This window comes from Cheilinus undulatus, linkage group 10, assembly GCF_018320785.1.
Source record: "Cheilinus undulatus linkage group 10, ASM1832078v1, whole genome shotgun sequence".
Taxonomy (NCBI): Eukaryota; Metazoa; Chordata; class Actinopteri; order Labriformes; family Labridae; genus Cheilinus; species Cheilinus undulatus.
The window spans coordinates 44,593,355-44,608,524 of record NC_054874.1 but is presented as its reverse complement, the minus strand read 5'-3'; the positions used below and the strand labels follow the sequence as shown (position 1 = coordinate 44,608,524).

Below are 15,170 nucleotides of genomic sequence, written 5' to 3'. Positions count from 1 at the left end.
CCCTGAGTAGCAGCAGAGGCTTTCAGCTGCAGGGAAGAGCCAGGAGGACTGTACTGAACTATCCACAGTGGATGCTTTTGTCTTTCTTCGAAACTACTCCAAAGACACCTAGATAGATGGATTTTACTGTTTTAGTGTAGGTTACAGTTGAGATCATCAGTTTATGAGAACTAATATGGGACAGTGAAGGTAAGGCTCAATTTTCATTTGAAATGTGGAGTTTTAAAGGCATGTCTAGTTAGCACTGGTTAGTTCTTTGTTTGGATGATTGGTTGGTGTTTTCAGTGGAGGATGGTATTTGGCTGTTGCTAGCTGCTAAGCTAATGGCCTAGCCTATAAATGTGAAGTTTTTGTTCTAAAGGGCCAAAATTCTTGAGGACTGCTGGTGTTCTGACAATTCCAACCTTAACCCGAACCATTTACACATGTGCCAAAATGCAAAGTTGCAGATTTGGATAGGTAGCATAAATCAACAAAACATCATTTAATTTGGAGACAGCCTAAAAGAAAATGTGGGTTGGATGATCTCAGCACGTGTTTGATGACTTCTACATCCATTTTTATAATTTAAGCATAACACCTTATACTTTTTTCCCATAACTTGGTCACTGTTTTGTTTGACCTCAACAGGAGGGTTAATTGTATAAAGAAGTAAGAGAAACTGCAGAAGATGGAGGACTGGAGCCTTACAGACAGAAACTCTTCAGTAATAACTGGTGAACACCCAGTTCTTTACCAAAAAAATTTGGCCAAACACAACCTGAAAATCTGACACCAAGCATGTGAGTAAAGTACATCTGTAAGGAGTTTTGTTTTGACCAACCAGAGCTCAATGTAAGACAAACATCTGATGACATGGACAAAATGAGCTTCCTGTTATCTGCAAATGGAATATCTCTGCAGATTGAAGTCAGTCATTGCAGCACCTTTATATAAACACAGTCTAAGTGATACTCTTTTCTTCTCGACTCCGAGGTACGTGCACATTTTTAGACTTATATATTCAAACAGAACTTTGGTTAGTTTTATTCCAGTTTAAGTTAGACTAATGTCTGCTGTTTTGATGAAATTTGAGAAAACCTTTTCTTTTTGTTGCAGCGTCCATTCACATTTTTTACTTTGACTTGGTCTTAATTTTTGTGACTGGACCACGTTAATTGACAACCAAAATGTGTTCATCTTTTGTGTAAAGTTTCGTTTTTTTTTAAGATTTATTTTTGGCCTTTTTAGTGCCTTTATTTGACAAAGGAGGACAGTGGATAGAGTTGGACATGGGGCGAGAGTGGGGAGAGATATGCTGCAAAGGGCCACAGGCCAGATTTGAACCTGTATGCTACCCGCATACATGGGTTGAGCCCAAGCGGCAACCTCCGGCCCTAAAAAATGAAGCCAATGCTGAAATGCAAAAAAATTGCTAAACCGCGAGTGTCCACTTGAGGCTGGCTGCAGGAAAACCGGAAGTTCCGTCTGCACACATGTTAAACAGCCGGGTTTGACACACAAAATAAACTGGTTTACAGCCTGGTTCAAAACACCAAATGTGTCTCATTGGCTAGTGTCTTATTGTGCTCCCACAGTACGGGGGGGTGAATTTTTTTTGTACCATCATCGTTTGGATTATATTTAGGATAAACCTCACTTCACGGTGATTGGTGTGTCTCATTTGATTGACAGATAGCTCGGCAGGCAGAGGCTCCGTCTCTGTCAACCGGAATGCTAGCTAGCAGGCTGACAGGAAGTCGCGCTTAGTGGGCGGGCTGTTAGATTGATCTAAAGTTCGGTTGAGACTCCGATTTGAATATGGAAGCATCCACGGATGGGCTTCAAAAGCCGTTTGAGTCCGCTTATTGTAAGCAGACGACTGATGTCACACGGGGTTTGTCCAATTCTTTCTACAGTCTATGGTTGCGCCTTAGACCTCTAGGCCAGCTGTGTAAAGTTACATCTTAATTCAGACAATGTTTTCCAGTCACAATTAAGGCATGCAAAATAAACTTTTTATCAAACATTAAAATACAGATTTTTTTAAAACCCAAGCTTTAGAATTCTTGTGTTTTCAAAATTAAAACGAATAATTTCAAAGCTATTTTTTTACTTTTTCTGTAAGCTTTCATCATTTTTATTCTCAGTAGGACCATTACCAGAATGGATCTGATGGAGATTGATGACAGCGTACATATGAGGAAGAACCTCACCATGGGTGGCCTTGTCACAAAAGGTATGAATCTGAAAACAAGATGGAAAGATAAGAATAATCATGGGAATTTCTTAACCTACTGATAAATTTAAGAACAATCTTGAGCTTTTTCAAAATTCTATATAAAATATAAATCTGAGCTACCAAAGTATTAATATTTAAAATCATGAATAAATCAGTTTATTTAATTCAGTGTTAATTTTGGCAGCTATTTTTAATTTTAGTCTTTAAATCAAATGCATTTTAGTTTTTGGCACATTTTAGTCATTTCTATCCTTTTTAGTTTTAGTCTAGTTTTAGTTGATGAAAACTCAAAAACAGTTTACTCTAATTTTAGTCCATAAAAAGTCCTCACATTTAAGTCTTTACTGTTAGTCCAAGCATTTTTTTTTCTTGCTTAAATCTGGTACCAAGTCATGGTAGTGTGTTCTCTGCACCCTGCTAAATCTGGGGTCCCTGCTTTCTACAGCTGAGAGGCAGAATAGATACAGCTGCATTGTTTTTTGACAGATTTACCCACAGTGGAGGAATATCGTGGATTTTGAATGTCAAACAAAAACTAAATCACATTTTAGTGTAGTTTTAGTCATCTTGATGAAAACTAAACTTAGTTTTTGTTAGTTTTTGTCATCACAGATCTATTTTTGTTAGTTTTAGTCTAGTTTTTGTCATGGAAAAAAGTCAAAGCATTCTGCTTGACTAACCCAGGGAGCATCTCTAGAGCAGAGCCTTCTCTGTCAAGTAAAAATGTAAATCCATTTTGCGATAAAATAGTTGAATGTATGATGAGAGAGTTCCTGACTGAATTAAAAAGCCATAAATTAAGGCATTTTTTTGTTGTCCTTGAATTAGGAAAGATTAGGTACACATATGTGATGTCGGTTGATGACATCTCCAGTCACAAAATGGGACTGGTTTTCAGTTTGAGGGAGCCTGAACACACCTTCATGTACATCTATAATTTTTGTAATTAAATTTTCCTAATGTTACGATGCAAGTATTTTTTCATAAATGGCCTAATTTATATATTTATCTCACCTTGCATTGGACTGTGGCTTTCAATAACTACTTAACTGTTTGTATTTTAAGCTTTTACACCCCTTATGACCCAATCTTTGCCGTTGACTGCCGTTCATTTTTATGGACTGTTTGGGGTTGCACTTATCCATAGAAGGTGTACAGGTTTTTAAAGGTTTTGTTTTAGCCTCTTCTCAAAGTAGTTCATGAATGAAAGAAGTTTTTTTTTTGTTTTTTTTTTGTTTTTTTTTTTTAAGTTGTGCAGTGTTACAGACGATGACTGACCAGCTGAGTGTGACCTTATGGGCAAAGGCAGTGGCTATAATTAAAGCCAGGGATTAAAGTTTTCACAAGGTTTTCATTACAAGTTTTTCTTCTATTAAAGAGGCTGGAGATGAATATTTTAGTTGATATTAAAAGTGTAGGCCGTTTTTCAGGCTTCCTCTTTTGGATAAAAAAAACATTGTTTTCATTTTGGAAGAAAAATAGGAACTTTCTGAAACTCTACCACAGACAAAAAGAGTTTGCTAAATAGAAAATAAATGAAAATAGCTTAAGGCAACAATAAAGAAGGTAAATGTTTGAGTTCACAAGGTTCAGATTCTTTTTGACATGTCCACCAAGCCATCTGTGAGTTGTGAAAGAACTGATCACCATGAGCTCAACACTAGCTATATTCAGCCCCGTTACAGTGGTGAGGAAAACCTGCCCCTTTAACAGGCCGGGACCTTGGGCAGAACCAGACTCATGTTGACAGCAATCTGCTGAAGCCACTCTGAGGTTGAAAAAGGTTGGTAGAGAGAGGGAAAGCAAGACAAGAGAAGAGGGGATAAGAGAGAGGGACAAGAGAAACAACAAAACGACAAATAGAAGACAAATGTATGGCTGTGATGGGCATAAACATATCGACCATATTGCAGAATAAGGCTATAACATCAATAATGATGGTAGTAATGTGTGAATATGCTAATGTATTATGATGAGCAGAATCCAGCTGCTGCCCACAACAGTAGTAAAACTACGGGTCACCTATAAGGCCAAAATAGCATCCATTTAATGTCATTGAAAATATCTTATGTGTTCATTTCTGATCTCAGTCTCAATGTGATGACCACATTATTATTTATCCTCTAGTTGATGTTCAAGGAAGAAAGCCCCCCTCCAGATGTGCCTCTGTGTGTCTTGGATTAATGTGCATTCTCCTTTTTGCTGCAAACATAGGACAGTTTCTCTACTGTAAGTATTTCTGTTGTCACTAAAAAAATACATTTCTAAATCTATCAACTCCCACCATGTCCTTGGATGTAAAAGTCCATATTGAGCTCATGTTTAAAATAACGAAAAAGTAAAACTTTGCCTGGCAGTCACATGCCTCTGTGAGGTATGAAAGTTAAAGTTCATTGCTAAGTACTGAGTTCACCAGTAAAGTGACGTTACAGTGGTGGCTAATGAGGAGGGATGGGCCGGCTTTTCACCGTGAACTTGTACCTCAGTTTAACCTTGAGTCAGAGGGGACATTTGTGCAGTGAGAAGAAAATCCTTTAAAGCATTCTTGAGAGATCACATTCACAACGGCCCAGACATACAGAAGAAAAGACAGACAACCCCAAAACATAATGCTTCTGTTCTGTAGCTGCTGTCTGGGTTGTGTAGATGACAAAACATGAAGAGGAGAGGAAACCCAATCAAACATGAGGAATACTCTAAAGTTCAGTCATCTCAAGAACATCTTTTTTCTTTCACAGATTACATGTTCATCAATCCGATGTCAGAAGACCTGATTCAGACTGCTCACAGCTCTGGAGAACAGTTAGAGGCCACATTGAGTGACATGACAAAAGACAAAGAGCAGCTGCAGAAAAGCTACAACACCTTAAAACAAGAGAAAGATCAGCTACAGACAAACTACAATGACCTGCAGAAAGAAAAGGATGAGATACAGAGGAATTATTCCTCAGTGCAGAGTGACCAGGACCAGTTGCAACAAAGCCACAAAAATCTGACTCAAAGTAAAAATTCACTTCAGGACAGATATCATTCACTGTGGACAGACAAAGAGGCGTTACAGGACACAAAAGAGCAGCTACAGACAAACTACAGTCGTTTGGAAACAGTGAAAGGTGACCTGACTAAAGAGAGAGACCAACTACAGCAAAGTTACAACACCATAAAACAAGAGAAAGATCAGCTTCAAACAAACTGTAACAGTGTTCAGAGAGAAAAGAATGACTTACAGACTCAGTTTAACACCATGAGAAAAAACAGGGATGAGTTACAGAGGAGTAATGCTGCACTGAAGAGTGAAAAGGACGAGTTGCAAAGAAGCAAAAACAGCTTGCAAAGCCAGTTAGATACTCTACAGAGGGAGAAAGATCAGCTCAGGAGTGATTACACTAGTTTAGAAACAGTTAAAGATCAGCTAGAGAAGAAGGTTGACAAAGTAAGAGGTGACTTGACTAGAGAGAAAGACCAACTGCAGCAAAGCTACAACACCCTAAAACAAGAGAAAGACCAGCTACAGATAAACTGTAACAGTGCTCAGAGAAATCTCAACAACCTGCAGAGAGAAAAGAATGACTTACAGACTCAGTTTAACACCATGAGAACAAACAGAGATCAGTTACAGAGGAGTAATGCTGCACTGAAGAGTGAAAAGGACCAGTTACAAAGAAGCTACACAAATCTGAATCAGAGTAAAAATCAACTTGAGAACAGATACCAATCACTGTCCAAAGACAAAGACGCTTTGCAACTCCGTTATAACAATCTGCAGAGGGAGAAAGATCAGCTACAGTCTAATTACAGGAGTGTAATGACAGTGAAAGACCAGCTAGAGAAGAAGGTTGAAAAAGTAAGAGGTGACCTGACTAGAGAGAAAGACCAACTGCAGCAAAGCTACAACACCTTAAAACAAGAGAAAGATCAGCTACAAACAAACTATAACAGTGTTCAGAGGAATCTCAACAACCTGCAGAGAGAAAAGAATGACTTACAGACTCAGTTTAACACCATGAGAACAAACAGAGATGAGTTACAGAGGAGTAATGCTGCACTGAAGGGTGAAAAGGACCAGTTGCAAAGAAGCAAAGTCAGCTTGCAAAGCCAATTTAATTCTCTGCAGAGGGAGAAAGATCAGCTGAGGACCAACTACAACAATTTGACTCAAGTTAGAGATCAGTTACAGCAGAAGGTCAATGCACTAGGTAAGTTGTTTGAAATAATAATTTTTAATTTAATCAGTATTCTGTGTATTGTTGTTTATAGCCTTTTAAGAGTGGATGATGTAACATTGACAGATAATGTAATGCTGGTCGATACTCTAACAAAATGCTGCTGTAACATTGTTTATCTGTTGTTACATTATGAAGCAGGTGAATATTTTTCTCTAAATAACATAACAATTTGCAAATTTATTGCATTACAGAGTGAGTCAGTAATTTATGGAATAAAATAGTAAATGCTTCATCATGGAGTGTAGTTTGCACTCTTTCATGATTTTACTTTAATCTAAGGCTAAAGACTGTTCATACACACAAACACTCCCCCTCCCCCTGGGCTTGTGTGCGTTTGTCAGTGTGTGTTTGTCAGTTTGTGTGTAGGTGATCATGCAAATGTAAACTGATACTGACATCATTTTGTGAAATACTGTAATACTTTAGCTAGGACCATTTCAGGTCTTAAAACTTTCCTCTTTGATAAAGCTGATATTCAGGGCTGGCCTTAAATTAAAATGAAAAGCTGTTCAAAGAGTGCTTTTAGTGCAAACTGCACTTTATTGTGAAACAAATACCTTTATATTCTATAAATTACTGACTCACTCTATAACATAATAAAATCATTACATTATTTACAGAAAAATATTTGGCTCCTTCATAATGTAACAACAGATGAAAAATATAACAGCAGCATTTCATCACAATTTCGAGCAGCTATTCCATTATGAGTTTTTGTTACATTTTTATACATTATTGTTGTTGTTACATTATCAGCTCTTACTGGGTAAAAGCCTGTTTGTGACTCATGGTGTCTCTCTGTGTTCTCAATTTTTAGACAAGCAATGTCCACGAGGCTGGAAAAAGTTTGGTGCCTGCACCTGTTTCTATGTTTCATCTCTGACATTTAGCTGGCATTCCAGCATAAACTTGTGCATCAATTTAGGAGGTCATCTGGCAATCTTAAACAGCAATGACAAGATGGTAAGAAAATAAGAAAGAAAGAAAGAAACTAAAAATGTATCCAACTATTAAAGTTATTACATGGAACCTTGCACTTAAAAACCTTTTAATTTAAAACAACCAGGGCTTGACATTTACACCCACCACCTAGCCAAATGCGTATGGATTTTGGCCGTGGCAGGTAGCAGCATGACTCTAACTAGCCACAATGGCGGGTTGAATTTATCAGTGTCACAACTTATGCTTCACTCTGAAAGTGATCGTCTGTTAGCCCTTATGATTTAGGCTTGTTACAGAGAGACTGTTCTGCAGATAAACTCAAGTTTCTCTCCAAAATAACAGAAAAGTGGCTGGTCTCTTCATCCATTCGTGCATTTTTACACAGCGCCAAGGGCTTTGATGCTGTATGATACACATAAATGCGACACTCGCAGACATATACGGACACACACTCGCACTAACGGTTGGACTGAAGGCTTCTATCTGTTTAGGGAAAATGTTTCAGGATTTGCAGGATAAACTCAGACCTGAACTTTCTCCTTCTGCGCTAAAGCGCCTCTCTATCCATGGAGGGTCAGCATGTGAGCGTCGTTTATGTGTGTGTGCTCCAGCTGTGTGTCTCTGTTGCTCGAGCAAGCCAGGGTGGGCGGTGTATCTAAATATTGTTTAATTAATACTCCATCTATATTCTTTGTTTGTTGAGGGTGATCTAAATAATCTCTGCAAAGGTGTGCATACTTTAAATGTTATTGAAACTTTTAAACGCTTGTATATTCAGGGTTAATTATAAATTTGCCATAAATCAATAATTAACGGTTATAAAAGACAAGAGAAACTCCTAAACTTTAAATCAGTTCACTGAGGCAGTGAGAAACAGACAGAAGGATTAAAGTCTGTAACTGATCACTTAGGAGTCAAACAGAATTCAACTAAACTGTGATTTTTTTCTTCTTATATTATACATCAGTTGTTTAATGTTCTCCAAATGTGAGCTTCATGCACCAAATATAAGTCATCTGTTATTAAAAAAGATATTTTGATTAGTATTAGACACACATATGAAAACATTTCCTCCATACAGCATAGAGCAGAGGACAGGAGAAGTTGGGACACTTAATATTCTCTGATGGAGATTTGTCAGAGTGAAAATTAGAGATGTTCTTGATCTGCTGTAGTTTTTTCTAATAAACAGCTGATTAACAGTATTTTAATTTTAGCATAAACTTGATATCCATTAAGAAAATAAAAATCTAAGAGTTTTGACTCTTAGATGACTGTCTCTAACAGTCTGACCCATATCTCAGTAGTGTGCTGTTTCATATGTACAGGGAGAAGTGTTTTATTAAAAGGAGAGCTGATATTGATCATACTGGTGAGGGAAAGTAGAGCATATGTGACTGCCCTTTACCATCAGGCACGTTTGCGCTGGTGTCAGAGACATGTGCACTGGAGCCTGAACATGTGGAGGAATGTTCAGCGAAAAGTGTAGATTCTGGTTACAGCAGTTTGAACTGTAGGGTCAAAGCGTGGAGAAGATGCAGAGATGGCCATGCTGATTGCTGCACCGATAGAGTAACATCTTTTGGTGGAGGCAGTGTGATGGTGTGAGGTGGCATCTCCCTCACTGGAAAAACAAGGCTTGTCATCACTGGAGGCAATCTCAATGCAGAGAGATTTTCATATGAGATTCTGCAACCAGTGGTAACCCCATATTTGCAGTCTGGGACTGAACTCATCTCTCATGACAATGTTCGCCCCAACAGAGTGGGGTTTATCAGAGACTACCTCCAGAATTTGGGAGTGGAGAGGATGGAATGACCTTTTTAAACCGCATTGAAATGATAAAATCCACACCAGTACACCCTATATGGAATGTCTTTCTTAAAAATGTAATTGAATTACGATCATTCATTACTACTAGCTCAAATGCTAACCACCATATTTGTGATCAAAGCTGGTAAAAAGTCCTGCAAGTCATCCGAGGTCATTTTGAGTTTTTTACACATTATGAAAGCGTAGATTCCAAGCTTTCAAATGGTGTATCATACACCTTAATCTGAGCATATTTTACAAAGATATGCTCATTTGAATGTCAACTTCTAGTTCCTGTTTGTTCTGAGAAAAACAGGCTCAAAGTTTCATGACTTCTCCTACCTTTAGGCAGGCCGGGAGATGGGCGTGAACAATAGGGCCACATTTACATAAAGTCCACCCAAACCAAGCTTCTGAATCGGACTGGTGACACTCATCAAAATATTCCCAAAGCAAATCTGCCCTCATCAAACTTGCCCTGTCGAGTGATCTTGAAGTTGTCCGAAGTCTGTTGATAATTCTTGCTGCTTCTTCATCGTCTCTTCTACTTTTCTTTGCTGCAGGGTGCATCTTGAGGCTTGTTGATAAAGGTGATAACTAGAAACAGCTGTATACATGCCGAGGTGGGTGGCGTTTGAGCCATGCGGTGTTTGTTATTGTCCATCTCAATGGGCGAAACTGGGAACAATGGCAGACTGAGTGGCCAATTATCACCCCGCAGTTTCGCTTTCCCCTCCCCTCAATATCCTTGCAGCAACTGCGAGAACAGGGCATTTTAAAACACAAAATTAACGCTTTTAAATATCACATTTGTGTTAATTTTTTCATCGAATGAGTAGTTTAAATGTCGGACTTGCATGAAATGAGAAAAAACGGAAAATGATCATTTTGAAGAAAACGACTTTGTATCCATTTTTCTCAACCACCAGAATGCCGACTTGCAGGAACTTTATCTGGCTTCGGTCATATTTGTCACCCTTTGTGAGGGTCTGTCAGCCAATCACAGGCTGTTCCATAATCAAGTCATGCTGCATGAATAGAGCATAAAGGAGAGAGAGATAGAGAGAGCCTGTGGTGCAGCCAGCTGTATTATTGTTATTTTCATATTTAGGAGTAAATCTCAATAATCAACAGTAAAACAACTTTAGGGTCACAGAAAGGCCGTACATCATGATTCTATTTGTTGAGCCATGTTCTGAGTCAAAAATAGGTCTAAAATGATTTGCTAGCGTGCACAGTCAGTCCAGAAAATTCATGCTGGTATGAGATGGGCCGATATTCAACACCTTGGTATCAGAATTGTATCAGGAAGGAAACAATGCTATTGGAGCATCCCTAGTTTTATGTAGAGTTTCCGTTTGTGATTTGTGAATGGATGGTGGAGCAAGTAAGCACATAAACCTTTTCACAAACATCACAAATTTAAAGTGTTTTGTGCTTAAATCTGTTTTTAACTAAATGAACTTATCAAATATCACTTGTATTACTCTTGAAAAAATAATGAAGCACAAAGTACCTTATATACAAAGTAATAAAAGAAACTATACAAAACATATGCATGATTTATAGATGTTTTGCAGTTTATAAACATTATCAGTTTGACAAGAATAAATCTGCATGTTTCAGTTGTGTCATTTTTGTTCATATTAACAGAATTTTGTCAACGGGCTGCTGAAACCAGGTGTAGTAGCCTGGATTGGTCTAACTGACAGTGTTACAGAGGGGACCTGGAAGTGGGTGGATGGATCCACCGCCAAAACTACGTAAGTTGTTACTACCACAGTAAAAACCTTTATATCTATAACCCCAATAAAACATCATTTAATTTCATTTTGAATGAACTCTTAAACCATGTTTAGTCATGTTTAAGCTGTATTATGTGGAAGAAGCAAATACATGTCAGGATCAAATTCTACAGTATCCTTAGGGATCTTATCAAATCTGTGTTTCTCGGCAACACTTAAAGAGGCAGTAAACACCTGAACATTTTGTCCAGCTTTAAACTGAAGTATCTGACTGTACTTTGGTGAAACACATCAATGCTTGTGATATTTCAGAGATTTGCACCAAACTGATGAAAATCTGCATTTAATGGCTTTAAATGAGCTCAAATGGATTTCTGCTTTGTAAAATTGTATGTGGCAAAGACACCCGATCCCCTTATTATGTTTTTGATTTCCAGGTCAAAGAATTAAGTGAAACTTAAATATTTGCTGTTTTCAGCCTAAAAAGAGGCCTTCAACTGAATCAGAAACATCACATGTGAAAGGAAAGACACATGGGCTGTGACAATCATTGGCCAGCTGCTCCATCGTCATGTCATGCTTTTGCTGAAACCTGGCTGTACAGTCATGGACAAAAGAATTGTCACCCCTCAAGTTTTTCCAGAAAATACATCATTTCTCCTAGAAATTGTTGCAATTACAAATATTTTTCATATACACATGTGTATTTCCTTTATGTGCATTGGAACAACACTAAAAAGCAGAAGAAAATAAGCCAAAATTGACATAATTTTACACAAAACTCAAAAATGGGCCAGACAAAATTGTTGGCACCCTCGACTTAATATTTGGTTGCACACCCTTGAAAAAAAACTAACACCAATTGCTTCCTATAACCATCAACAAGCTTCTTACACCTCTCAACTGGAATTTTGGACCACTCCTCTTTTGCAAACTGCTCCAGATCTCTCAGATTTGAAGGGTGCCTTCTTGCAACAGCAGTTTTGAGGTCTCTCCATAGGTTTTCAATGGGATTTAGATCTGCACTCATTGCTGGCCACTTCAGAACTCTCCAGCTTTGTCTCCAACCATTTCTTGGTGCTTTTTGAGGTATGTTTGGGGTCATTGTCCTCTTGGCACACACATGACCTCTGGCGCAGACCCAACCTTCTGACACTAGGCTCTACATTGCGGCCCAAAATCTTTTGATCGTCTCCAGATTTCATGATTCCTTGCACACAGTCGAGGCACCCAATGCTAGAGGCAGCAAAACAAGCCCAAAACATCCTTGAACCTCCACCATGTTTGACTGTAGGTACTGTGTTCTCTTCTTTGTAGGCCTCATTCTGTTTTCTGTAAATAGTAGAATGACGTGCTTTTCCAAAAAGCTCTACCTTAGTCTCATCTGTCCACAAAATGTTCTCCCAGAAGAATTGAGGCTTACTCAGCTACATTTTTGCAAACTCCAGTCTGGCTTTTTTATGTCTCTTTGTCAGCAGTGGGGTTCTCCTTGGTCTCCTGCCGTAGCGCTTCATCTCATTCAGATGATGACGTATGGTCTGAGCTGGCACTTTTGCACCCTGAGTCTGCAGAACAGCCTGAATTTGTGTGGAAGTTGACTGAGGATGTTTATCCACCATTCCAACTATCCTGCGCTGCATTCATTTGTCAATTTTTCTCTTCCGTCCATGTCCAGGGAGATTAGCCACAGTTCCATGGGTTATAAACTTCTTGATTATATTACACACAGTGGACAAAGGAATTTCAAGATCTCTGGAGATGGTCTTGAAACCTTGAGACTGTTCATATTTTTCCACAACTTTGCTTCTTAAGTCCTCACAGTTCTGGGCTCTTCTTTCTCTTCTCCATGCTTGGTGTGACACACACAGGCACACAACACAAAGGTTGAGTCAACTTTTAGACATTCTAACTGGCTTCAGGTGTGATTTCTAGATTGCCAGCACCTGTTACTGCCACAGGTGAGTTTAAATGAGCATCACATGCTTAAAAAATTGATTTACCCACAGTTTTAAAAGGGTGCCAATAATTTTGTCCGGACCACTTTTTGAGTTTTGTGTAAAATTAAGTCAATTCTGGCTTTCTTCTTCTGTTTTTTTTGTGTTGTTCCAATGCACATAAAGGCAATGAACATGTGTATACCAAAAACATTTGTAATTGCAGCATTTTCTGGGAGAAATGGTGCATTTTCTGGAAAAATTCCAGTGGTGCCTATACTTTCTTCCATGACTATATAAGGATGCCTGATTTGCTGTCCTCCTGGGACTGTAGACCCCAGTGGAAACACAATGGGAACCAGTTAAACTTTCAGTCGGGAGCATATTGAAGATGAATAAATGTTTGTTTCTCTGATATCTTACTCACCAGATTCTGGGGGTCCGGACAGCCAAACAGCTATGGAGGAGACCAGGACTGTGTAGAATTTACACAGCATTTAAGTGGTGGGCATTGGAATGATGAAAATTGTTCTAATAAGCAAAAATGCATCTGTGAAAAATCCCTGTAATATACATTTAAAGGGACATTTCAGTGTTTTGAGGTCAGGTTGTATGATGTACTTGGCGATAGAAGTGCCATTAGCCTCCAGTAATTTCAGTGAGCGTTGCCCCTTTAAACAAGACGTGCTTGATGAAGGTAGAATATACAGCACCTCAGATGGATAAAGCTACGTAGAATAAAGAATAAAGTAGGCTAAAGTTACGTACAACGCTGCTACTCAAAATGATTTCTGTACTCACAGTATGTAATTTGTAGTGTGTTTTTCATGATTTTTAATAACTGTAACCTCCTTTACAGTTTAATATGTGTGTAAACAACTATCTAAATCAAATTGATCGAGTCCATTCATTCGTCTGGCAGCTTACGTCATGCATATCGGACCCTAAACGTAGCTGTCTGTGCTGTTTGGCGGTTAAAATTACTTCTAAAACTTATCGATTACAAAATAAAATGTGCAAGAAGTGGAGCTGAAGAACGAACAGTGTTTACTTAATTTAATTACTCGATCCAAGCGTGTCTTCAGTTAGTTTGCGTTGTGGTTGTGAGTGCCGGTTTCATGGCCGTTGTATCCAGAGCCTTCAGTGGTTCCCGCTTTGATGGAATCGGTCCGTCGCTAATAACGGCCCCACTTCTGTTGTGACTTTTTATTTGCATCTGCTGCGCCAAGTTGCTGTATTTTTGTGCTGTTGTGGAATCTGTTTGCCTCCACGCTGTGCCGAGTTTATGTATCCATGCGTGGCGCTGAGTGTTTGTATTCATGCACTGCAGCAAGTTTTTGTATTTGTGTTGTGAACTTTTGTTTTTGTGTTTTTCTGTTGTTGTGTTTTTTCTTTTTGCAAAGCGTTTTGAATTTGCATTCGTGTGAGACCTCTCGGCCACCGTACGATTCACCTAAAACAATTTCCCCAAGTGCATTCTGTTTAAAGGGGCCCCGCTTTCTGAAATCACTGGAGGCTAATGGGACTGCTATCACCTTATACAAGTGCCAACTTCAAAAATACCAAAATCTCCCTTTAACCCACTCCATATTTACACATATCTATTAAAATAATCAAATTCTAGTTTTTCGACAGAGAAATTTGCTTTCCTAATTCAAACAAGTAAACCTTTATCCAGTGCTGTTGATATTGAATATTGGTTGGTGTTAGCTCAGATGAATGACACAGTAACTTGATTTTACAGAATCAGAATTTACATTTAATAACTAATCCTGATCCTGAAATGACCCTCTGTTTGATAGTTTTGAAGACATATGAATAAATGAATATTTATGATTTATCCTAACAGGGCATATGCATACATCATTTGTATTTGTTTTATTAATTTACTGTAAGAAATGATGAATATTGGTGATTACATGATGCTGGTACTGAGAAATGTCTGTATCTTTCAATAAATCTTTCTGTTTGAGTGTAAGAGACTGCCTGCTTAAACATTTTAATGCATTCTTAATAAATATAATATAATATAATATAATATAATATAATATAATGTAATATAATATAATATAATATAATATAATATAAACAAGGTAGGCAAGGTAAGTTTATTTGTATAGCACATTTCAGCAACAAGGCAATTCAAAGTGCTTTACACAGGACATTAAAATACAATGACAAAGGGAAAAATAAATATATAATATAATATTTTACACGTATGGCTGATTTGATTTTTAGTAGTTAATAAAGCTGAAAGATAAACGCCATCCAGAATTTATCGATAGGGAGA

General features: G+C 38.1%; 1 protein-coding gene across 1 annotated transcript; it reads left to right on the top strand.

The window, feature by feature from the left end:
* The first annotated feature begins 926 nt into the window (after nt 1–926).
* On the top strand, nt 927–14,803 carry LOC121516609 (C-type lectin domain family 4 member F-like). The gene is made up of 7 exons (XM_041797982.1): nt 927–975; nt 2,133–2,218; nt 4,349–4,450; nt 4,960–6,417; nt 7,265–7,410; nt 10,855–10,964; nt 13,311–14,803. The coding sequence occupies exons 2-7, from the start codon at nt 2,146–2,148 to the stop codon at nt 13,447–13,449; spliced, it is 2,028 nt and encodes a 675-aa protein (XP_041653916.1). The 5' UTR covers nt 927–975; nt 2,133–2,145; the 3' UTR covers nt 13,450–14,803.
* The last annotated feature ends 367 nt before the right edge of the window (nt 14,804–15,170 follow it).

Coding starts and splice junctions, on each gene's coding strand:
- LOC121516609 (XM_041797982.1), top strand. CDS start 2,146: ATGGATCTGATGGAGATTGATGACAGCGTACATATGAGGAAGAACCTC. Junction 2,219..4,348: donor GGGTGGCCTTGTCACAAAAG/GTATGAATCTGA, acceptor TTTATCCTCTAG/TTGATGTTCAAGGAAGAAAG. Junction 7,411..10,854: donor TAAACAGCAATGACAAGATG/GTAAGAAAATAA, acceptor TCATATTAACAG/AATTTTGTCAACGGGCTGCT.